Source organism: Pleuronectes platessa, chromosome 3 (genome assembly GCF_947347685.1).
Source record: "Pleuronectes platessa chromosome 3, fPlePla1.1, whole genome shotgun sequence".
Taxonomy (NCBI): domain Eukaryota; kingdom Metazoa; phylum Chordata; class Actinopteri; order Pleuronectiformes; family Pleuronectidae; genus Pleuronectes; species Pleuronectes platessa.
The window spans coordinates 30,473,975-30,499,809 of record NC_070628.1 but is presented as its reverse complement, the minus strand read 5'-3'; the positions used below and the strand labels follow the sequence as shown (position 1 = coordinate 30,499,809).

Here is a 25,835-nt window from a genome sequence, read left to right as displayed (position 1 = left end):
AAAATTTTCGCAAGTATTTTCACATCTACAGGTAGTAGTGAAATTGGCCTATATGATGCACAGTTTAGAGGGTCCTTGTCTTTTTTATAAATGAGTGAAATGGAAGCTTGCGTTAGGGTGGGTGGCAGAGAGCCCTGGCTGTATGAGTAGTTAAACATCTCCAAAAGTAGAGGGGCTAGCTGGTTAGAAAACAGTTTATAAAACTCAACGGTATATCCGTCAGGGCCCGGTGATTTGCCACTATTCATTGAGCTTATTTCTTCTTTAATCTCAGAGAGTGTTAAAGGAGCGTCTAGCCCCTGATTATCATTAGGCGAAACTTTTGGTACATCTAGATTTTGAAAGAAAGCGTCCATACGGGTTTCATCATCGGGGGATTCAGATTTATACAGTTGTTGATAGAATAAGCTGAATGAGGTATTCATTTTAATAGAGTCGGTCACTACCATGCCTGATTCATCTCTTATCTGGATGATTTGGTTGGATGCTTGTTTGGCCTTTAGCTGGTGAGCAAGGAGACGCCCAGCCTTGTCGCCGTGTTCATATAGTGATCCATAGGAACGGAGAAGTAGTCGTTCAGCTTCTTTTGTAAGGAGCAAGTCAAGTTCTGTCTTAAATCCAAGTCTTTCTTTATATAAATCCGGAGTATTTGTTACTGCTAACGATCTATCCAGATCTGCGATTAATCTTTCCAGTTCTTCCCTACACATTCTGCGTTGATTATTTGCATAGGAAACATATGAAATTATATTGCCTCTAAGAAAAGCCTTCAAGGTGTCCCATAGCAATGATGGGGAGGTTTCCTCATTTTTGTTAGTGTCGCAGAAGACTGAGATTGAGTCAGAAATGTGGTTACAAAATTTTTCTTCTCTAAGTAAATGGGGGTCGAGACACCAGGATCTAAAATGTTTGGGTTTTAGGGTCGAAACAGAGATCTAGTACTAAGGCTGAGTGATCTGAAACCGTTATGGGTAAGTATTGTACGTGAATAAGAGAAGAAATACGACTTTTATCCACTAGGAAGTAATCTTTACGGGAGAAAGAACGATGGGCGTGCGAGAAAAAGGAATATTGACGAGAAGATGGGTTTGTAAATCTCCAGGGATCGACGTAGCCAAACTGGTCCATGATGGCGAACAGGGTTTGTGACATCTTTAAGGGCGGAATAGTTCTGTGGCTCGATCTGTCAAGAAATGGGTCGATAACACAATTCCAATCCCCTCCAAATATCAAAGTATGAGAGTCCAGATTAGGAATTAGAGAAAACACTGAATTGAAGCAGCTTTGGTCATCCCAATTAGGGGCGTAGATTGATGCCAAGATTACAGGCTTTTGGTATAACATACCAGAGATAATTGTATAACGTCCTTCTGGATCTGTGATAATATTACTGGAGGTAAATTGAATTTTTTTCCTAATTAGTATGACTGTCCCTCTTGTCTTGCAGTTAAATTGAGAGTGAAAGATTTGTCCTATCCATGGTCGGTTCAACTTTCTATGGTCAGTTTTTAGCAGGTGCGTCTCTTGAAGTAGAATCACATCAGCATTCAGATTTTTTATACATGTCATTATCTTAGTCCGTTTTAATGCGGCATTCAAGCCCCCCGTGTTTAAAGAGGTGAACCTTACCACTTGCCCACCGGTGGTCCCTCCATCTAGTGAGCCAGTCCTACAGCAAAAGGTAGAGAGGGGTACCAGGTCAATTCTAAGACGCAGACAGCAAGAGATGAGTGAAATAATCACAAATAATGTCAAAAACTTAATAAACCACAGTCAGTGAAGCTTGTCAATACTGGACACACAAAAAAGGTCTCTTTACCCACACTTCCCCCAACCCCCCCACCCGATCTGTGAGGAGACCTAGTCTCCTGCCCTTGCTCCCTCCCATGTCCCCCCCTGCCCCTAGGAGTGTCATCCACTCCTAAACTAACTTGCTCGTACTTCCCTTTCTGAAGCATCTCACCTCGAAGAATCATCTCAGAACCCATAACTGAACAAGTATTATAATGTATTACATAACCCTTTGAACCTTTAACAAAATACTTCAAAGTACCCCTCCAACATGAGGTGGATAGCATATAAAAATAAAATATTCTGTGGAATGTGGACTATTACATAGTGAACTATGACCCATGTAGAGTGTTGAATATAATTATTTACCCTTACTATATTAAGTAAGCCTTCGAAACCAAGCAGAACAGGCCAATTCCTGTGCTTAGTTAAGCTCAACATTAGTCAAATCTTACAATTATTGTGTTTTTCTTCATCTAAATAAAGACTACTGGCTCTGTAGAAATTGCAGCTTTAAGTAAATAAAGAGAAAATAATGCAGTATACTTCTGAGCATTTAGTTATCTCTGACAAGTCATTATGAGAACTGTTAACCATGAAATAAAATGAGAATAAATACAAAAAATTAAATTGTCCGAGTGCAAAGTTGACTCAGTTTGCTGCAGGAGAGTGACTTTGGATGAGAGCCCAGTCCCCTGGTTCCCCAGGCAGAGGCCCAGCCGGCGCGTTAGCCACCGGCTAGCACAATGATCAGTAGCCCTGAGCAAATAGTCTTCAGTCGCATATTGTCATTACACAGCATTTAACAACAGTCATATACCTTTGGTCTGCTATGCATAGTTGGTCAGAATTATACTTAACGGTTATCTTACGCCTTACCGGAGCTGGCTAGCCTGTCTGGCTAAGCTAGTTGGGCCCCGGGCTCTGTTTGTATCTTGAGGCGAACACCGCGGCCTCCTCCGGGGAGGAGAACCTTTTCTTCGCCCCGTCGCTGAGTGAAATCTGTAGGCGAGCCGGGAAGAGTAGTGCAGACCTGAGAGCGAGGTTGTACAGTTCTGTCATCACCGCCCAGTATTTTGCGCGTTCTTCAACCACCTCTGGTGCGTAGTCTTCGAAGATCTGGACAGGAGCTCATTCATACTGTAGTTTTCCTCTTCTTTTGCGAGCCTCTCATATGATCAGATCCTTGATCCGGTAGCGGTGCAGGCGGATGATCACTGGCCGCGACCCTGGTTGTGGCTTGGCAGTTAACGCCCTGTGCACCCGGTCAAGCTCTGGAGGGGACTCTAAGATCTCCTCCCCGAGTAGTTCAACTAACAGCTTCGAGAAAAACATAGTGGGTGCCGGGCCCTAGATTGATTCTGGAAGGTCGATGATCCGGATGTTATTCCTGCGGCTCCGGCCTTCGAGGACCCGCGTCTTCGCTAGTAGCTTGTTGTTGCTATCGGCTAAAGCTACAAGCTTCGCCTCCAGAGTGCAAATACGCTGGTCATCTGACTCGGCGCTGGTTTCCAGTGAGATGATACGTTGTCCATGATTTAACACAGTGGTCTGCATTTTCTCCAGTCTTGACTCCAGGGCAGCGAAGGAGTTTTTAAGATCCGTAGCTATGCTGGCTCTGTGTCTTTCCAGCAGGTCTTCGATGCTAGTTAAGCATGTGTTATCACAGGTCCTCGGAGCTTCATTTCGTTTTTCTTTGTCTGCTTCGTTGATTTTGACATTGTTCCTGGTTCCACGGTATTATACGGAGTTTATGGGGCGTCAGTTCTTACTTGGGTCGTTGAGGGTATAAGAAAAGTACGGGTTTTTGAAAAGTTGGGTTACGGGAGACCGACACTACACCGCTCTCACATGCTCACCAAACCGGAAGTTCCATTATTTATCTTTGTGTTGTACTTTGAATGTTTTCATTTTCATAAAGGTCAAACTGGTCACCAACTTTGTTTTTCGCCTCCCATAGTCTGTATCTCTCTCATATTGTGCAGGTATCTCTGACTCCAGAGCTGCAGGAGCAGTTAAATGACAATTAATTATCTTCGTTATTATATTAACTAGTGTTGCTTTCATTTAAAACACTGTTACATTTTTAATTGTTACTTATTATTCTAATAACAACCAGTCTGACAGAGCTGAAACGTCAGCATGTAGCAATGGTTGATGATAACATGAAAACAACAGGACCTGATCCATCACGTTAAGTATGTGCAGTTTACACTTTGAGGATTTGGTGTTCACAGACAAGAGGATTGGCGGATATTCACTAATTACACTATTAATTTGATATTTGTAATATACAAAGTATAAAATAACTGTACTTAAGTTTAGGAGACAAGTATTCAAACACAAAGAAGGCCAACATTTTAATTGCACGGTTCGTATACAGTGGGTACGGAAAGTATTCAGACACCTTAAAATTATTCACTCTGTTTCATTGCAGCCATTTGCTAAAATCATAAGTTTTATTTCTCATTAATGTACACTCAGCAACCCATCTTGACAGAAAAAAACTGAAATGCAGACATTTTTGCAAATTTATTAAAAAAGAAAAGTTGAAATATCACATTCTGTGGTGGCTTCATGAAGATGATTCTTCCCGCAGATTGTGATGCAACACAGTATTTTAACTTCATTGTTGTAAACGAAGCGAGGCCCTGCTTAGTTTATCCAGGAACAAAATTAATAATTCAGCAGGTCGTAACAAAGATCAGTTCTACGTGTGAGTGAGGAGAGTCACTTGTTAAACGACACTGAGTAATGCGCCGAATGACAAAAAGTCATTCATTAATCGTAATCAAGGTTAAAGTTCGAAAGAATCAGGATATTGATTTTAAGTCATATCGCCCAGCCGTATTACACCAGACCAAGACTTTAAAAATGATGATGTATAGGAAAGACCGGAGTCCACATTCTTATATAATAGAAATATTTTTAATTTGAAGGTTCAACACAGGCATAATTCAAACAAGATATTTTAAAATGCAGATTTTATTTTTAATCGTCTTTACACACACACACACACACACACACACACACACACACACACACACACACACACACACACACACACACACACACACACACACACACACACACACACACACACACACACACACACACACACACACACACACACACACACACACACACACACACACACACACACACACAGAGAGATTAAAATGACCCACAATGGATTCACCTCATAACTCACTCACGCCATTCCCTCTTACACACAAACAGAAAGGTCTGCATCGGGAGGGGAAGGTCTTGTGTTGATGTCTGTAGTAACTTCTACCTGGACAATGAAGAGATCCTGGGAAAGGCAAAGAACACACTATTAGTTAACTATTCATGACATCACCCAAGTAACATTAATACCATCTACGATTCAGAGTTCTTTCAAAGCTAAAGCAATGAATTATTCAGTACAACCAGTTTCTTAACCTTTGTATGTCACCTTGTATGCTTGTGTGTTGATGTAACTCACTGTAACTTGTTCTGTAACAGCTCCAGCCTCTGCCGATCGACATAGCGCGAGAAGAGGGAGAGCAGGTTGGCAGGGGTAATGAGGGGAGGAGAGAGGGACGAGGAGGGAACACTGAGCAGTTCCCTTGTCACAGCAAATACCAACTCAGTCCTGGACAGAGAGAGAGGTTGTGTAAGAGAGAGAATAGGGACAATTTCAATTAAAGGGGACATATTCTGCCCATTTTACCACAGTTGATATGGTTCCTTGAGGTATTAATGAAATGTCTGTAACATATTTTAGTCAAAATACCACAAGGATCATTTAAAACAGCACCCTTTTTACCCTGTCTAAAACAGCCCTCCTCAGATTGACCTGTTTTGAGTGCCCCGCCCCACTCACCCCCGGTGAGCCTGGCTGCGTGAGCCCCAGCTCCCCAGCGCAGCCCCGCAGTGGGAGCTTGAGCTGGCGCAGCAGCAGCATCCTTCCCCACTGTTGAGTCAACGTCTAGAGGTGTTCCGGGGTCCCTTGTTTATGCGACCACTTAAATGTCTGACGGGTAGCAGCAGCGAGCTAACGCGAGCCAAGGCCATGTAGCGAGACTCCCTACATGGGCATGATGTGACTATGACGTTTATTTCGGTCGTAATCCCATTCGACATGGTAGACATGCAAGATACCCAAATTAACGCGTAGAAGCACTACAAAAGTGGAATTTTCATAATATGTCCCCTTTAACAATGATGTCACAGCATTAATAACTTACCATCGATTGTCATCCATAAGTTGACAGTTGGGGTCTGAACTTTGCATCTTCTCTCCTTCACTCAGGATCAGATACAGAAGTGTCACACCAAACTAGACAGAAACAAGCAGAGAGGTGTGTGTAATGGATGTCTGTTTGTGTTTGTGTGTGGCGTGTGTCCACACTGCCTGCATGAGCAGTGTGGTTCAGCTGCTCTTCCAGAAATTCAAGATCTCACCTATTTCTACATGTACAGTTCACAGATAGTGAAAATTATGATTCACCACAGTTTCAATGTTTATCTGAAGAATATGTCACAACAAAAGTGTTAAAAATCTTGTGTTTCTTTTGACTGACTCCATTTATCTGTTTTAACAATGATCTTATTTTATTACAGGACCAGAAGATGCAAAGCTTAATACCTTAGAGTCTCACGCAGGAAGTGTTGACTGGCTGTTCGTCTCTTAATAATTAATATTTCCTCTCCCTCCCAGTACAACCCCAGCTCACAAATATAGTAATTCTTAACTGTGGCTAGTTAACATTACACTTAACTCTGATTGCAACACACTCTCTCCATGGCTCTGACCACACAAAACATTAGTTACTAGCTACCTCAAAATCAACTCAACAAGACAACAAAATGCCTCAAGTTTGTCTTTATTTCTCAAGCAAAACAGGTGTTGAGTCATTCTGTAGTCTTTAGAGTGGACTGTAATCAGGTCTCATTGGTTTGCAGCACGAGGTTGGGCGGTATCCAATTTTTAATGCCGTTAAAATGTTACTGAAATTATCTCTCTTTTTAATGTGAAGCCCTCAGGGCATGTCGTTTTCAGCTGGATTTCTAGCAGCACAAATAGTTATTTTTTCCTGAAATAAACAATTAAAAGGTTACAAATCTTTTTTTTCCTTCTTAAGCCTGAAACATGCTTCTGCGACTGCGTCTGCGTCTTTTCACGCCGCTGTGGCGCAAGACTCGTTGTCATTCATGCTTCCCCAACCGTTGCGCGTTACAAAGTAATTCCACGCCAGAACACTAGGCGGAGTAATGCTTTTTGTCGAAGACGACCTGAGAGACGCCTTCTTTGTGGGTGTGGCAATCGTTGTTGACTGTTTATTTACCTTCTACCAGTCGTGTTCTCCATTACAAACACACGGTGAACCGTGTGTACTCGGACATCGACGGGTTGTAAAGGTGCTCATATTTTCGGACCTCTTCCGACAGGAGTTCTTCCCGGTTGTCCATTCTTCTTTTTAAAATCTTCCGTTGTTTCTGCCTGTATTATGGGGCATGAAACCGGAAATGCAGCTCCAGAAGGGATGTAGAGCAGACCAATCACAGCCTTGCGGGCTGAGTGAGCTTGCGGAGCTTTGCCGTAAATTTTAGAAAAGTGGGGCGACGCCCGTCAGCACGTAAGGAGGGATACATAAGCACGTAAGGGACCCGGAAGGGCTCTTGCGCTTACGGGCCCGTGAAAACGCAGAAGCATGTTTCAGGCTTTACTCTGTCTTCTGAGGGACAGCTGTATTGTGACTTGTGAGGCAGTCAAAACATTATCACTGTTGTCTTCCTTATGATTAATAAATTGACAAATTATACAGATGAAAAGTTCTGTCATCACTTTCATGGCATATTTTACCATGCAGGCAGTGTTGGTAACTACCACCCTGAGAACAGACTTGGTACTCTTGTCCAACACCCTGCATGTTGTCTACTTCGTAGATTTTCTCAGTACCCTGCATAATGTTGATAAAGCAAAAGAGGGAAAAAGGCTGTGGTATACAGACATGGCGTCTGAGGCAAAATAACATGACTCGAGGACAAGGGTTTGCCCTGTTGAGGTTGGCTGCAGGGGTTGCATTGCAACATTTAAACCACTAGTTAAGCTTAATCACTGGACAACATATGGAAAGAGGTTTATTTATCAGTCTGACCAGAGGGTCATTGTTCTTTCTTCTTGGCTATTAAGTTATTGAGTTGCTGTGTGTACCTTGTTGTGCAGTACTGTGGCCAGTTGGCCCTCGCTGCCTTGAAGCTCCTGGAGCAGGTCTGTGATGGTGGAGCTGGAGAGTGATTGGATCACAGCCGAAAGGGGCTCCACTAACCAGCAAAGCACCTGGAACGGACACACACCGAGAGTAGAAGAAGTTAACAATGTGTTCTGAGCATTTCTGGATTCTCAGATGCATCGCGATGCGGACATGGACAACTGTGCATCAATGCAGCGAAAGAACAAAATCGATTCATGATTTCTGGTACGTACATTGTTTTAGCGTCCCATTGCTGAATAATTATAATCACAGTGCTTCAGGATCAAGACAGACGCACATTAAAGGTCCAGTCATCATTTACTGTATCGGAGTCTGCTTCCTCCTCACTCCCCCGCTGACCTGAGCTCACTTTACACTAACAATAAAAACCAACACTAATCAGAAGTTACTAGGATACGTACAATACTTGACGTTTATTTTGCGTTTGTTTGATTCGCTCTAGAGGTTATGAGACACGCATTTAAACACACCATGCACAAGCAATACGAGAGGTAAAATGACACGCACAGCCAGGACATCAGTGTTAAAGTGACCGGAACGATACAGATTCATGATCCAACATCCTTGATAAATAACTTAATACACACGATTATCAGTTTGTGTGAATAGCAACAGGGACCAGCAGACACACACAAACATAAAGGCTGGGGACAGAAAATAGGTTCTTCCCGCAGGATATGATGGAACTAGGGATGGGCATAATTAATTGCCGATCGATTAATTGATCATTAAGAATTTCGTGATGAAATAATTTTTTCATCGAGAAATTCGCTAATTACACATTTGACCACGGGGGGCAGTGTTTGAAAAAAACGCCTGCGACTGGCTGCGAGTTACCGTGTAGTTCCATTTCCAAAGTAAACATGAAGAGGTCACGGCGAAGTGTTGCGTGGGACCATTTTGAGTTAAAAAATGACTTGGTTCACTGCCAATACTGCGAAGCTATCCCAGAGACTGGGGGAGACGAGGAGCCTGCGTTGTCTGACACGGACGAGGGGAGCGCAAACACCGGAGCCGCGGCCAGGCTAGCCAAGTTAGCACTGAGCTACCTGTGTATCACGGCGACGTCAGTCCCCTCAGAGCGGGTTTTTCGGCGGCTGGACTGACGGTCACCAGGCTGCGTTCGCGTCTGACCCCAGAGCATGGTATCATGCACATCTTTCTCAACACAAATCCGTAGGCTGGTGCTGAAGTTGTATGTGAGTTACTGGTTATTTTTATAAAGCTTTCTCAACTCGGTACCTTGTTTGATAGTTTTGAGTTACATTTGGCAAAACCTGTCAGACCTAAGTATTATATATTTGTAGTTGTTGTTTAACATTATGTTTTTTTATATTATTATTATTTTATTTTGGAGGGGAAAAAAACGAGGGTCAGTTGTGTTTTGTAGCACCGGCTTCTAGCTTTCGGCTCCGCTGCTTAAGATTACGGCAGCGCATATTTTGTTCATCTTGTAATAAAGATCTCAATGAGGAAACACGCTTTTTTTTTCACTGCATTTTAATGTAGCTTCTAAATAGTGAATTTTTTTACTTGAAAATATTAATGATTAATCGAAAATTCGTCATTAACTCTCCCGACGATCGACGAAGACAATTTAATCGAACGCATAGCCCTAGATGGAACGCAATGTTTTAACCTCATTGTTGCAGTAGACGCAGCACCCAGTTTTTCCAGAAGCATAAATATGAATTCAGCAGTATTTTTAAATAAAGAACAGTTCTACGTGTTAGTGATTAGAGCACCCCAGCCGGTCGAGGCAGATTAACACCCACATTGAGTCTGGCTCTGTTAGAGTTTTCTTTTTCTTTTTTTTTTTCTCCACAGTCGCCGAAGTGCGGCTCATTGTGGGACCAGTTTGGTCTCTCTATAAATTTAAGGTCTTATTTTATGATCTGGCTCTTCAAATTGAACTGAACTCCTATTTTATTATAATTCAGTCCTCATTTTGCCATGGATTTTTTGTGTGAAACACTTAGTACCTTGTTTAGATAAGTGCTATACAAATAGCACTTATTATTATTATTATTTTTGTTATTATTAGAGGAGTAATGCACCCCAGTGCAGTGGCGCCAGGTGGCGCAGCACACAAGTCTTAACTGATTGATTGTCTGTTGTAGCCTGATTTTTTTTATTTATTCATTTTGTAAATTACAGCACACTTAATAGCAGTAACAGTCAATAATATTTTTAAAGAACTTTCTCAATAAAAAGGGACATCATATTACTGATTGTATTAATTGATAAAAAGCAAGCCCCTTGTAGAAATATAGAAAATTGAGGATGTGAGCAATTGAAATGCATTTATGCATCGTTGTACATTAGAATTGTTGACTCTTCACCTTCATATTTTAAACAGTTCATCCAAGGGTCCAAATGAGTGTTTGTGCCAACGGCAATGAAATTCATTTATTCATAAAAACAGGAAATGACGGACCTTTGACCACCAAGATCTAATCATTTCAACTTTTATTGCAAGTACCAAATATAAAGAAATTCCGTCAGGGTCAATTGGTACGGGCTTGCTGTCACAGGCACAGAGTCATTAAAATGTATACACTGTTGTGAGATGAATCATGGACATTTAGGTTATAGCAGAGACACTTTTCCACCATAACCAATCATATTTAAGGAATGTTGTTGTTTTTGGGTAAAATCAAGATGAACATCTTGAAATCATTACCTGGTCCTGCTTGTCCTTCTTGGCCAGGGCAGGAAGGTTGCGTGCAATCGCCATGACAATGGCGGTGGCCTGGGGTGAGGGCAGGAAGGGGAGGAGCCTGGATATGAGCCGCTTGCCCTTCCTCACTGACATGATCATCACACATCGCTCATCACTTACTCTTATCAAGAGGAATAGAAAAAGAGTTAGTGTGTAAATTCACATATAAGAACTTCTATGTGCAGCTCTTGTAGTCAGGTGTTCTTATACTTATGTTTAATCTGTCTCTCCATCCTACCTATCATCCCACTCCTTCTCTCGCAGAGAGTTGCACAGCTGCACTGTGTTGGTTTTATGCTGCTCCAGCAGAGCCTCCCTGTCCTCCTCTGGGGCCTGGACAAAACGTTTCTCAAAGTCTTGAACCTCCAGCAGCAAACTATACATCTGGAGGACAGAGTTGGATGGAGGGACAGAAATGGGTCACAGAGGTGTATTTAGGATCAAGGGTTGTATCCGTCTCTACATGCACAGCCATTCTCCTACCTTCTCCACAGTGTACAGGATCTGTCGCCTCTTATTCCAAACCTGCTTCTCTCTTTTCTCCTAAAGGCAGACAGACAGGAAGACAGGAATGAGCAGCAGCACTTTTAAGTTTTTAATTAGGGCCACAGTACTACCTCAATGCTGCCAAGGGGGAAGGTCTTATCAAAATTTATTTAGTAAATTACAGACCACTGGTAATGACAGTAACAGTTTAAAATACTTTTTTAAAGCACAAATCATGAGGCAAGTGAAGATGTACACCTCAAGAAGTCAGTGATACAAAAATCTAATAAAAATCAAATATAGAAATACATATTATCAAAATAAGATGCATCAATCGTTTTATCATTGAATCGTAGCCCTCTGAATGGATATCGATTTAAAGTCTACATATTCCAACCCATAATATCCAAGCAAAATTGGGGTTTTAAAATTACATATCCTTAGTTGCTGCAGTTATCCTTAACTGAATCAATGTGCATATATATTTGTTTACATGTACAGCAAATGTCCCTGCCCCAATCCTCCACAGGATACACTGTAGAACACTGACTTAATTACTTCAAAATAAAAGAAAACCAGTTCATATGCAAACCGACCTCGTCGTCTGTGCGAGTGGTCACCACAGCATCAATCATCTTGCGGGGGTTGTTGACACTAGAGACCGTCAGTTTACCCAGAGATCCTGCAAACTGAACTTTTGACACAATACCAGGCAAGATTCAATACAGGTTTCAAGTGTCCATGTGGGTGATGTTATATGGAGAGAAGATATTCTGGTGTGCTCTGTTGTCATTTACCTGGTCTGTAGGTGTGTTCAACCTTCGCAACCTGTGGTGTGATGAGTTTGGTGGTGTATTCTTTCTTGCTGCTGTCTCTCTCTCTTTCCTGCCGTTTCTCCATCTTTTCGTAGTAATTCTAATGTCACACACAAACACACTCAACATTTTCATCCAATGTTAAAACTGAGTACAGGACTCTGAGCAAGGTATGATTGTTAACATTATTGTTAAAACTCAATTATAATGATTTATGACAGTAATGGTTTCATTAAACTGCCATCTAATTCATTTAAATGTCAAACAGAAGATGTCTATTTCACAAATCCTCAAATCTGATAATTCTGAGAAGGTAAATTTCATATCAACAACAGAGCAGTATCAGTAAAAACATCATAAATGAGTAGCGCCTAACTGAATAGGGAGAAATGATCACACCAACCATACAGGCACTTATGTAAAAAAACACCCATCCATATACTTTGGACTGCTGTTCTGAAAAAACAAGCAATCGAAAAATGTCCAATAAGGCTCAGGGAAAAACAGGCCCGACTTTTTCATCAAGATCCATGAATCCATGAAATATCACAGTTAACCACAACCACCAACTAGCGTTACCGTTTTTCCATTTATAAGTTCAAAGAAAATAAGTCAACGGGTCTAATCTAATAGTTAGCCGGCTCCCGCTAGCTGCGGAGCCCCCTAGCTTAGCACGTAGCTTAGCCCTAACTAGCAGCCCCCTGACTAGTCCCGTGCAGCAGGGAGCCCAGGGCAGCTGTGTGACGTTCCGGAGGGGGCATAGTGCTAGTCGTAAAAAGCCCACGATTAAAGAGCCACCAGCTCACGTTTCAAATAGATTCTCTCCACTCAGTGAGGCACCCGCTGATAAACAAACTCTGATTATTGGCGACTCGGTTCTGAGAAACGTCAGGTTAGCGACACCAGGGACCATAGTCAACTGTATCCCAGGGGCCAGAGCCGGCGACATCGCATCTAAACTAAAGCTGCTGGCTAAAACTAAACGTAAATACAATAAAATCGTAATTCACGTCGGCAGCAATGACTCCCGGCTTCGCATGTCGGAGGTCACTTAAGTGAATGTTGAGTCGATGTGTGCTTTCGCAAAAACGATGTCGGACACAGTAGTTTTCTCTGGCCCGTTCCCTAACACAACAGGTGATGACATGTTTAGCCGCATGTTGTCTTTTAACCGCTGGCTGTTGAGGTGGTGTCCTGTAAACGGTGTGGGCTTTGTAGATAATTGGCTAACTTTTTTGAGAAAACGTGTTAGGAGAGACGGCGTTCATCCCACTTGGGATGGAGCAGCTCTATCTAGGAATATTACTCAGTCTATAACATGACAACCCATAGTTGGGACCAGGAAGCAGAGCTGCAGTGCTAAACACTTCTCTGCGCTCCCTCTGGATCAGTCACACAACCCCATAGAGATTGTTTCTGTTCACCGTCCGATTAAATTATTGAAATTAAACAAAAACAGAGCGAGAACTCCACACAAAAATCTAAGACAAATTAAAACAACCTCTGAAACAACACAGGAAACCCAGACTTTTAAATGTGGTCTTTTAAACATTAGATCACTGTCAAAAAAGGCTCTTTTAGTTAATGAAATAGTCTCCGATTACAACATAGATTTATTGTCCCTTACTGAGACGTGGCTGCATCCTGATGAATATGTCAGTCTAAATGAATCTACTCCCCCCAGTCATATAAATGCACACGTTCCCAGATAATTTGGGCGAGGAGGTGGAGTTGCTGCTATTTTTAACTCCAGTCTATCAATTAATACTAAACCTAAACTCAGCTACAAATCATTTGAATGTCTTGTTCTTAGTCTTCCACGCCAATCTAGGAAACACCAACAGCCAATCATAATTGCTGTAGTTTACTGTGCTCCAGGGGCTTATATGGAATCCTAACAGTCCTAAAGACCGATAAAATTATTATTGTTGGTGACTTTAATATTCATGTTGACAATAAGAAAGATTGCCTTAGCGTAGCATTTATTTCAATACTAGACTCTATTGGTTTCAGTCAGTGTGTACACCAACCTACTCATTGTTGTAACCACACACTTGACCTTGTATTATCGTACAGTGTCGGAATTGAACATTTAACAGTACTTCCGCTCAATCCAGTTCTATCAGACCATAATTTAATAACCTTCGATTTTTCAATAACTGAATATATGCCAGTGATAAAAAACTCATTTTCTAGATGTCTACCTGATAGTGCTGTAGCTAAATTTAAGGAAATAATTCCAATTACATTTAACCCCATATTATCCGTCGATATAAACAACAAATTCTTTAAAAACCCGAGCTCCACTGAGATCGACCACCTCGTCGATAGCTCTGCAGACTCATTACGATTAACATTAGACTCAATATCGCCTCTAAAAAAGAAAAATGTCAAACATAGTAAATTAGCTCCTAGGTATAATTCCCAGACAAATGAGTTAAAACAATTATCAAGAAAACTAGAAAGGAAGTGGTGCTCCAGCAACCATGTTGAAAATCTAATAGACTGGAAGAATAGTGTTAAAGAATATAAAAAGGCTCTCCACAAAGCATGAGCCGCCTACTATTCAAAACTAATAGAAGAGAATAGAAACAACCCCAGGTTTCTCTTCAGCACTGTAGCCAGTCTGACAGAGAGTCACACCTCCACCCAACCCAGTATTCCTCGATCCCTAAATTTCAATATCTTTGACCTTTTTCAATGATAAAATTCTAACTATTAGAATTAAAATCAACCATCTCCTGCCCTCAATTGGCACTAATACCCTCCCAACAACAGAGATCTCAGAAACGGCTGAGAATCCTTCCCATTACTTAGACAGCTTCTCTCTGATCACCCGTGATCAGTTTACCAAAATAATCTCAGGCTCTAAACCAACAACCTGTATCTTAGATCCCATTCCTACAAAATTACTTAAAGAAATTCTGCCCCTAATTGATAGTTCGTTACTTAATACAATCAATCTGTCATTATCATCAGGTTATGTACCACAGTCTTTTAAAATAGCTGTAATCAAACCCCTACTCAAAAAACCCACCCTAGACCCAGAGGTTATGGCCAATTACAGGCCAATATCCAATCTCCCCTTCATGTCTAAGATCTTAGAAAAAGTTATAGCCAATCAGCTGTGTGAGTTTCTTCAGGAAAATAATATATATGAAGACTTTCAGTCTGGGTTCAGAGCCAGAGAGACAGCCTTAGCAAAAGTCACAAATGACCTTCTAATAGCTTCAGTTCAGGGACTTGTATCTGTCCTCGTTCTTTTAGATCTCTGCAGCATTCGACACAATTGACCATCAAATTTTATTACGAAGACTTAAACAGTTAATTAACATTAATGGAACCGCCCTTAATTGGTTTAAATCTTATTTTTCTGATCGCTCCCAATTCGTGCAAATTAATGATGAGTCATCTGTGCGCACCAAAGTTAACCATGGTGTTCCACAGGGCTCTGTGCTCAGCCCAATTTTATTCTCATTATATATGCTTCCACTAGGAAACATTATCAGGACACATTCGGTAAATTTCCACTGCTATGCGGATGACACCCAGTTATACTTCATTAAAACCTGAACAAAGTAATCAATTAACTAAACTTCGAGCATGTCTCAAGGACATAAAAACCTGGATGACCCGCAATTTTCTCTTATTAAACTCAGATAAAACAGAGGTTATAATACTTGGCCCTAAACACCTTAGATATACATTATCTAATGATATAGCTGCGCTAGACGACATTGCCCTTGCTTCCAATGAAACAGTCAGAAACTTGGGAGTGATCTTTGATCCTGATTTGTCCTTTAACTCACACCTAAAACAAATTTCTAGGACAGCCTTTTTCCACTTGCGTAATATCTCAAAAATTAGACATGTCCTATCGCAAAAAGATGCAGAAAAACTAGTCCACGCCTTTGTTACATCAAGACTGGACTATTGTAATTCATTATTATCAGGCTCCAGCAGTAAGTCATAAAAGACTCTACAGCTTGTCCAAAATGCCGCAGCACGTGTCCTGACGAGAACCAAGAGAAGAGAGCACATTGCTCCAGTATTAGCATCGCTACACTGGCTTCCTGTTAAATCTAGAATAGAATTTAAAATTCTCCTCCTCACCTTCAGGGCCCTGAATAATATGGCACCTTTTTATCTTAAAGAGCTGTTAGTAACCCATCAACCCACTAGAGCACTCCGCTCCCAAAATTCAGGCTTACTTGTCGTCCCTAAAGTCTCTAAAAGTAGAGTAGGAGCCAGAGCTTTTAGCCATCAAGCCCCCCTCCTGTGTAATAATATACCACTTTCAGTTTCAGTTTAAGAGTAGGCTCAAAACCTTACTTTTTGATAAAGCTTATAGTTGGAGCTAATTAGTGCGGCAGAACGTTACTTGTCCTATGTTCTAAAATAGGAAGCGTTTAGTTTAAAAAAAGGGATAGAGGTGTTGATGGCTGATCTACTGAGTGGGCCACATGGTTTTCATCGTACTACCATACAAACCAGTAGCCAGTCAGATTTACCTTGAGCCTCAGTGCACCCCCAAGTTCAGCCTGTAGCATGGATTACAAGGCAAAAAACCCTGATGATGCTAAGACGCAGGGAATTTATGACACATGACACACGGAGCTTCTCTTTCCAGCTTCTCTTTTCTCCATCCCTATCACATTGAAGTAAGTCATATCTCATCAGTACATGTTACTGACTTGACCCCTTCCCCGAGTCCCTTTGCTTTATCGCCCGCAGATCCGGGCCCGCTGTGGCCGCACCATGGATTACGATTTGTGGATCGTGCATCAGAGGTCGCAATGGTGGATCCAGTATGGCGGATTCTATATCGTGCTGGCTCATCGTAGTGGGAATGACGGATCCTTTGTCGCGTTGGAGTGAGATAATGGTGGTGGACCACGGCCGAGGCGGCAGCTGATGATGGATCTTAATAAGCGGCAGTGGACAATGACTGTGGACTATAGTGGATCCGACCAGGATGATGGATCATTATCTTGCTGGCTGCTGACCATGGACTATGATTGCATCTTGACTACTTGACGTATCGTATTGAAGTTATCCTTCAAGATGTTTACCCTCATCAATGCTGCTAAAAAACTTTAATCTTGATGATGTTTTCCTGCACTTGACATCTTTTGCATGTCTGTCCGTCCTGGGAGAAGGATCCCTCACATGTGGCTCTCTCTGAGGTTTCTATGTATTTTTTACCCTGTTAACAGGGTTTTTAAGTAGTTTTTCCTTACTCTTGCTGAGGGTTAAGGACAGAGGATGTCTCATTATGTTAAAGCCCTATGAGATATGTAATTTGTGAATATGGGCTATACAAATAAAAGTTGATTGATTGAATCCGTGTAAATCCATGTATCATTCGTTTTATTCATATTCAATTAGAAAACCAAAATCTGTAATTTAAAAAACAAGTCATTATTTCTATTCATTTATGAATCGGGTACCTAAACCAAATAATGGTTTGCTTTTTGTAGTTTAGATTTTTTGCTCAGATCAAAAACAGGAAATAAAAAAAACAAGTTTTGGTCCGAACTTGATGTTGATATTTTATTTGTACGATACATGTAGGTGCTCATTGGTGCAGCGTTACGCACAGATGGCTGAAACCATTGTTTGTTTTTTGTTTCAAATTCATAAATGAATAACAAAATAATGACTTGCTTGTTAATTTTCCCATTTTGGATTTCGAATTGAATATGAAAAGAATGAATGATACACGGATTTTAGCCTTTTTTCCCTTCCCTATTATTGATCTGATAAAAAAAAAAAAATGCACATAACGCAAGGGAAACACACACAAAATGTTAAGATGAAAGAACATTCCTGAATCTGCAACAAAATTGATTGGGTTCTTTTCTGACCCATACCAAATCCTTCCACTAAACTTTGTGGTATAATGTCCAGTAAAGTTTGTGTAATCCTGCTAACTAACAGATAGACAAACATACTCAAACAGAAAACATTTTCACCCCCATTCACCTCTTTGGGGGTGATAACGGTTAGTTGAAGCCCTTAATATTATTTGCACTTAACTGACTGAGGTTATATGAAAATCATTAAAACGGCACTTAAGTGAGTAGCTGACCTGATAGTAGTAGTCATCAAGGTAAGGGTCAGTACTCTGCAGCTGCATCATCTGAATCTTTGTTACCCACTCTTTCTCCTTCTGAGTCATCAGATTACTGTAGGGGTCTCTGCTGTGCCGGTCCCCTCCAGTCCTGCCATGATCCCTGCAAGGAGGCAGAGATTAGGGCTGTACAATATATAGAAAATGTATTATCATCGCAATATCAACATGAGAGATGTATACTTATCGCAATAGACTGCTTGAACTACAATAAATGGTGCTCCATGTGCCATGCACTCACACTCTGCATGTCAATACATTTGGCCAATCAGGTGAAGCCCTACTGCGAGTGATAATATATTAAAGATATTATGAACATTGCCAGGTTTTTCCGTGAATGTATCATAGTCGGAAGAAGAGAATAGAGAGAGAATTGCAAGGCAGTTCCGTCAAATCTTTAGCCGCCTCCTCAAGACAAAATGCTACTGTGGAGTTTAGTTTAGTTGTCCGTAGTCAAATTCATCACTGTGAGCTTTCGATTATATAAAAGAAATGCGTAGCTTATTTATGATATTATCAGAATCTGGTACACACACACGCACCACAGTTTAAATGTTAAATTGTTTGAAATGGTGCCTAAAAATCAACAGTGATTATAAAATCATGATAGACATTTTTCTAAATTAGTGAAATCTTTCTTCAGAGCAGCACGGCGTCCCTCTCACTCTTTTTCCTCTATCTCTCTTTCAGACGATGTATGGAGCTGGAGGAGATGTCGGCGAGCACTTTGTTTGGCTTGATGCGGTTGGCGCAGTGCTTAGCAGGAATGATAGAGACACAGGGGGGAGCAGTAAATTACTGACAGAGCTACTAAAAACTGTAAAAATATACTTTTCACATGGTAAGTAGACTTAGTGGAGCTGTGCATGGCTCTCTGGGTGCCTGACCCAGACTTGGTGGTGCTGCGGCCAGGCTGTGCGCCTTATTGTACTTAAAGGTAACTGGCAAGTTTTCAAGTTGAGTGTTACATGTTTCACCTGCTCAGGGGCGTGTTGAGAATTACATTTGCTTTTTGATGGTGATACAGGACCACAGTGCTGTGTGACACTGCAGCTCGAGCTGCACAAACACACTTACCCTCCTCGGCTCTGCATGCGCTGGGTGAGCATGCGTCTGTGCTGAGGGTGGAGGTGGGTGGTGTTGTGGCGGATGGGTGGCGTGTGGTTAGGGAGACCATGAGGGGGCAGTGGGCCCATTCGGTGACCATGTGGAGGAGGAGGGCCCCCGAAGAATGGCCTGAAAACTCCACCACCTGGTAACAAAGGAGGGGGTGGCCCACCATGGACAAAACCAGCCACCTGGTGAGAGACACATACCAAGATGATGAAGAGTGTGGGAGGAAGAGTTGTGATTTAGATGTGAACTACTCAATTACTGGCGATCCTGTGTTAGTTATAAAGCTTACAGTACAAGTTCAAGAAGGGGACGACCTTCAGCTAGCCTTACCTGGGTATTTATTGGGTTTTTCCTTTTGTCTACGCTTTCAGTTCTCTAAAAATAGTCGAGCAGTCATTCCATGTGTATTTTAGAAAAATAAAGTCCACCTTAATTCTTGTGGTGCTTTTGTAGAATTTCATTAATGAGTTTTTCTCTTGCACAATTATTTTAGTCTTCAGTATTCCATTACTTCTGCATTTCATCACATTACTCAGGAAGAATCATTACAAGTTTTATTATTCTGTTTCCAGAGCTGTCATGTAAATCTAAGTAGTGAGTCAGTAGCATATCACCAGTCTGGAAAGGCTGTGGGGTGTGTGTGATACTAACTTGAGAGTTGAGCAGCTTGGCCCGTTGAATCTGAGACAGAACTGGAACAACTCCAGGAGGGAAGGGACTGCGACACAGCGGAGAGTTCTGGACATAATCAGTAGATATAAACTTTACATATAGCTCAGGATAACTTGGAATATATAAGATGGAAAGTTTGTTACCCTCATTTTTTCTCTTTATTCAGTAAAAGAAAAAGGGTAAATCTTGAAAAAAATAGTTTACATTACACAAAATTCTTCTTAAATAAAATCAAAAACACTGTAAAAATAAAAAACAGATGTTTTTCATTTTACAGAGGGATATGTGCATAGAGCAATACCCATGACTACCAGCAGAGATGCGAGGAAGTTCTGCTTATATCTCTCTGTAAATCAGCAACCGATAATGTGTAAGAAAAACACAACATGAAAACTATGAAAAGCTCTGTGATGCAATAAGCACAGTTTATCACTACAAATTGACTTGTGTTGTGCCATTAAAACTTCAAGGTCACTTTGAGCACATTATAGGATTTCATGTAAACCCAGATCTGGATAACAGGAAAGGATGGACAGAGGATAAAGGAAAAACTTACAGCTAAGTTGAGGAGGGTGTTGGGGGACAGACGCTCAGGAAAAGGAGGAGGGTATCTGTGCTGGACCGGGGCTCTCACATGAACTGCTGTGGGATGATGCGCCTACAAATACAGATAGAGACGTGCACACATGTATACTTAAAGGGGACATATTATGAAAATTACACTTTTTTGTGCTTCTACACGTTAATTTGGGTATCTGGAAAAAAACAACTCCCCGGTTTGTTATGGTTCCTCTAAGTCAGAAACGTCATGCTTGAGTGACTGAGAATGAGCTTCCGTATCATTCTTTCGTCACAATGAAATGGGAGTCTCTCTTACATGGCCTTTTCAGTATTAGAGTAACAGTTGTCTTCATACCTGATGATTTAGACTGTGGCTCATTGGCTGTTTGGGCGGGGTCCCAATAGGCACAGCCCTCACCGGAGGGGAACCAATCACAGGGGAAGAAGACCGAGGTGGTGGTACCCTCTCTGACAAATCCAATCCTTCATCATTCCTACCCCGAGAAGGTAACTTAGGAAGGCCCACCTCTTTGATGATAGACATTAGTGGACTATCCTGCAAGAGGAAGAAGGTGGTAAATTTAACATGAGAAAAATATAAAATGGGATGAGATATTCATACTGTAAATACAGTAATGCACATCATATTTTAAACACAATGCAAGATAAACTATTGTTTCTCATTTGAATTTGGGTAGTAAATCAAATCAAAAATAAAAAGCAAAACAAGTCTTCAATGCAAAAATCTAATGGAAATTAACATTAAAATAACTGTATGCTAGAAATGTATCAACAATTTCATAAGGCTTTTATTTACTGTTCTAAACACTGCAGCAAACAGCAGTGTAATGAAAAACGTATTTGATCGCCTTAAAGTCCTTTCACTTCCCAATGATTAGCAAGCTGATCTTGGATAGCCATCATGTAGGAAGACATGATCGCCAGGACCTGAGGGATTCTCCTCAGATTAAAAAAAACAAAACATAAATTCCCCCAACCTGAACAAGAAATCACGACAGTGATTATTTTGTTCTTGGAAGCTGGTCCTGGAATTTGTCCTCTAAAGTTAACTGCATATTTTAGCCTTGCTAATCGAATACAAGGCGTCACAAGAATCGAATTAACAAAAATCCTACAATTTTAATTTAATCCCTCTAATGAGCAAAAACAGCAGATAACAAAAAAAAAAGGAAGCTGGAGGCAGACAATTAAAAACCTAACTTTTTCTAGTATGTTTTTATATAATGTCTCCTCGAACATGTATTCTAAAGGAAAAACTAAATATTCGGTACATTTTCCTTTGTGCCCCTAATAATTGTTCTGCGCTCCTTAATGTTTCATAGGGGAGAAAATCCACATGTCAAGCCTTGAAACACAAGCTGAGGAAAAGACATTCAACAAGACAGTGATGAAGAAGAAATAGAGGAGTGAGTGACCCTTACCTCCATGTGCGTGACAAGTCCTGGGGTGACACTGACCGGCCCGAACCCCATATTGTTCTCCCAGATACTGTGAGAGTTCATCTGAGAATGAGAACGAATTCAAGCCAAACAAAAGGATTTTACACAAATTATTTTAAATCATTGTTAATGCAGTGATTTTTTTTTATTTGGCACAACAGTTATATAAAATACAATATATCTGATAGTATGATGTTCAACATTGTAGAAAACACTGCAAACACCTGATGTGAAAAAAAAACATAACAAAACACTTTGTATGAAAGATGTCTATTCATGCAGTGGGACCAGTGAGAGACCAGTGTTAAGACAAGTGAGTTACAGACAGTGTTCAATTATTTATCAAGATATTACAGTAAGGTCCGGAAATATTTGGACAGCGACAAAATTTTCATATTTTTGGCCCTGTATTCTACCACAATGGATTTGAAATGAAATAATCTTGATTCTATTGAAGTGCAGACTTTCAGCTTTAAATTGATTGTATTTACATCAAGATTGAAGGAAGGGTTTAGGTCTCGCAACAATTTTCATACATAATCCCCTCCTTTCAAGGGAACTAAAGTAATTGGACAAATCAATATAATCCTAAATAAAAATGTTATTCTTAATACTTTTCTGAGAATCCTTCATAGGCGATTACTGCCTGAAGTCTGGAAGCCATGAACATCACCAGATGCTGGGTTTCCTCCTTTGTGATACTTTGCCAGGCCTTGACTGCAGTTGTTGTTTGTTTTTCTGTCTTAAATTGTCTTAAGCAAGTGGAATGCAAGCTTGATTGGATTGAGATCAGGTGATTGACTCCGCCATTGTAGAATATTCCTAGCCTGACGTTGTCAGACTCACAATTCTAGTCAGAATGTGAGTCTGAGACCGCTCCATTGGGCTGTGATTATGGGGCGTGTTTCAACTGACCAGGAGGTAAAATTCTTCTTCGCTCAATTGGATAGACCTACAACCAATCAGAGCAACGTAGTATGTGACGTATGCTAAGCAACGCATTGTGAGTTATTTACTAACGCCGGGTTCACACCGGACGCTTCAGCGCAGCGCCAAGCCTTAAATAACAGCTGGCTCCCATCCACTCCCATGTTAAAACTTTGTGCCGGTGTGACTGGCACAAAGCCATGCAGCGATCTACTGGATCAACGGGTGATATTATTAGCGCTGCCCGGCGGTTCAGCGTCGCTTCAGTGTCCGTTGTGAACAGCCAAGCGCCGGGGCGATAGGGATTAGCGCGGTGCTTTGGCGTCGCCTCCACGTTCTGTGTTCCTCTTTCAAAATGAATGCGCTGTCGATGTCTTCTAAAACAGACTCAATGGCAGCATCTACACATCTCAGCTCGCCAGCGGCAGGTATGTTTGTTGAAAACGAATTCAACCCAAGGGCACTTTGATGACGTGGTTGATTACGTTACCGTTGATCATCTGTCAATCATCGTATAAAGCCCGCCCTGACAATCTGATTGGCCCGGTCGGGCATAATTTTTTCCCAACGGAGCGACTCCAGACCGAACTGCCCGACCAAAAATGTTGTGGGCGGGGCTAAGTTCGTCTGGCATCCAGGCTAGAATATTCCACTTCTTTGCCTTGAAAAACTCCTGGGTTGCTTTCGCAGCATGGCAGAAGGCCTAATTAGTTTGTGAGGCTACCAGTAGTGTGAAGGCTAATCCTGGGTTTTAGCTGAAATGCCAGACGTACAATGTAATTTACTGTATGTTAATTATTTCCATGCTCATTACAATTTTAATTTATCTTTCAAGTGTTTTCTTGTTTGTACTCATGCATGTAGGGGGGTTTGTGACAATAGCCTTCCTTTTATAGCATTGGGCTACAGGGAGGCATTGCAGGTTTGTTTGCATGGAGTTTTCACTCCATGCAAAGCATTGGACACACAGGAAATTCACAACTCATATATATAAAAAAAAAAAAAAAAATTATCACTCGGAGCACACCAGCTCTTTCAGGGTTCGTGTTTCCGTTTTTTCTCAACTGCGGTTCAGAGCACAAGAGAGAAAAGTATATCTGTTCAATAAAAGCACTCCAGCGTTTCTGTTGACTGAATCCATTAATTTGTTTAAATTGTGAAATACTTGCAGGAGCGGAAGATGCACAGCTTCATACTGTATAGTACCGATACTTATGCAGCCATTCCCCTGCCGCTGGGCTCCATAAAGTACAGATACTAGTAAAATAAGGTATGGGACCGTTTTTGACGGCTTGTTCAATACCTCTCTAGTATCTCTATATCGTGCAACACTAGTTCATATGTACACCTCCTCCAGAGTTCATCGCATGTCTGAAAAAAGTTAATGACAGTCGGTGAACCCTGTTCAGACCTCGTAATGACATGTCCCGAGTGATCGAAACCCAACCGGTCAGCTCTTAGTAAATGGTAATGGTAAATGGTTTCGTATTTATATAGCGCTTTTCTAGTCTTGATGACCATTCAAAGCGCTTTATAGTACAGTTTTACATTCACACACACATTCATATAGTGCATCTATTCGCAGCCCTTTGTTATTCTATGGGGGGCCATTCGGGGTTCAGCATCTTGCCCAAGGACACTTTGGCATGCAGATGGGTCATACTGGGGATCGAACTGCCGACCTTCAGGTTGGAGGATGACCACTCTACCCCTCAGCCACAGCCGCCCTGCTCCAAGGCATATCACTCATACAAGTCTGAACGCACCCATTTGTGTCTTCGATGCATCCTGTGATCTGATCACTCAGATCACATTTGAAGAGAGCAAGTGGCCATATTCTTTTTGCTGTTAAAATGCAAATGAATTGTGGCCAGTTCAAACACAGATATTTTTGTGGCCAGTTCAAACACGGATATTTTTGTGGCCACCGCAACAATATCAACACTGAGCAACACATTATGAGTGATATTGTGATTATTCAGCCCACTCTTTCATGACGACACACCCACACTGTCACACACAAATGCACAGTCATTGGCCATATTTGGGTAAAAAACCCATTTGGTTTTCACAAACATAAATAACTTACATGATTATTTGCATATAAAGAAGTGAAGTGAGATGCGATCACAAGTGGTCACAGGAGAGACATTCACGACATATTTTATGTGTGAATAGTGCTTTTCACTTGTGATCAGATCTCTCAGGATGGATGTTAATACCAGGTCTAAACAGGGCCTTCGAAAGCTTACCTGGGCGATTGGAGCAGACCCTCTGCGCAGCATGTGCTGCTGCTGTTGGTAGCTGAGCATTGATGTTGAAGGAGGACCAAGGGAGATGCCTGGAGTAGTACAGGGTTCATTAGAGAGCAGAAGATATTGGTAAACCAAAAGCACTCCATAGCAATGTAATGTCAAGAACCATATGTTGACAAAACAGAAGATATAATCGGGGATAAACAATAACACCACTGCACCATTTAGACTGAACAAAATGCAGTGAATTATTGGATTACCTATGCGTTTTGTTTTAGATGGGAGCATTGCATGTTCAAAGTAGGGGTAGGCTGTCCCAATACTTGCTGGGTTTTAATAATTACTTTTGTTGCGTCTGTTTACATCAACCACTACCCGTTTCAAGGGGCAAGATTACCCTTGAAAACATGAGGTAGAGAGAAGGGGTGAAATGGGATTGGGCGTAATTCTTGGGATATGACCAAAGGATTCTATGGAGGTAACAGTGACCTTTGACTAATAACACTGATTCAGTTAACCTCTTAAGAGGCGGGTGAGATTCGCCTAAAACGCCTGTCTGAGGAATACCCAAATCATATTGAAAGCTGTTCTTGAACCATTTAGAGTACATGCATGATCTTGGTCTCTTTTGAAA

General features: G+C 41.3%; 1 protein-coding gene across 2 annotated transcripts in view; it reads right to left on the bottom strand.

The window, feature by feature from the left end:
* Positions 1 to 4,227: 4,227 nt before the first annotated feature.
* Positions 4,228 to 25,835, bottom strand: part of patl1 (PAT1 homolog 1, processing body mRNA decay factor) — a 34,412-nt gene continuing 12,804 nt past the window's right edge. For both annotated transcript variants that reach the window (XM_053419161.1, XM_053419162.1), the window contains 16 exons: positions 25,199 to 25,287; positions 22,002 to 22,082; positions 20,915 to 21,115; positions 20,555 to 20,656; positions 19,978 to 20,064; positions 19,288 to 19,508; positions 18,169 to 18,313; positions 12,060 to 12,177; positions 11,859 to 11,956; positions 11,260 to 11,319; positions 11,015 to 11,160; positions 10,738 to 10,897; positions 7,994 to 8,119; positions 6,024 to 6,115; positions 5,279 to 5,428; positions 4,228 to 5,104 (listed from right to left, as the gene is read on the bottom strand). In XM_053419161.1, the coding sequence (XP_053275136.1) occupies positions 5,083 to 5,104; positions 5,279 to 5,428; positions 6,024 to 6,115; positions 7,994 to 8,119; positions 10,738 to 10,897; positions 11,015 to 11,160; positions 11,260 to 11,319; positions 11,859 to 11,956; positions 12,060 to 12,177; positions 18,169 to 18,313; positions 19,288 to 19,508; positions 19,978 to 20,064; positions 20,555 to 20,656; positions 20,915 to 21,115; positions 22,002 to 22,082; positions 25,199 to 25,287 (1,898 nt within the window). In that variant the 3' untranslated portion in view covers positions 4,228 to 5,082. The remainder of the gene's footprint in view (positions 5,105 to 5,278; positions 5,429 to 6,023; positions 6,116 to 7,993; positions 8,120 to 10,737; positions 10,898 to 11,014; positions 11,161 to 11,259; positions 11,320 to 11,858; positions 11,957 to 12,059; positions 12,178 to 18,168; positions 18,314 to 19,287; positions 19,509 to 19,977; positions 20,065 to 20,554; positions 20,657 to 20,914; positions 21,116 to 22,001; positions 22,083 to 25,198; positions 25,288 to 25,835) is intronic.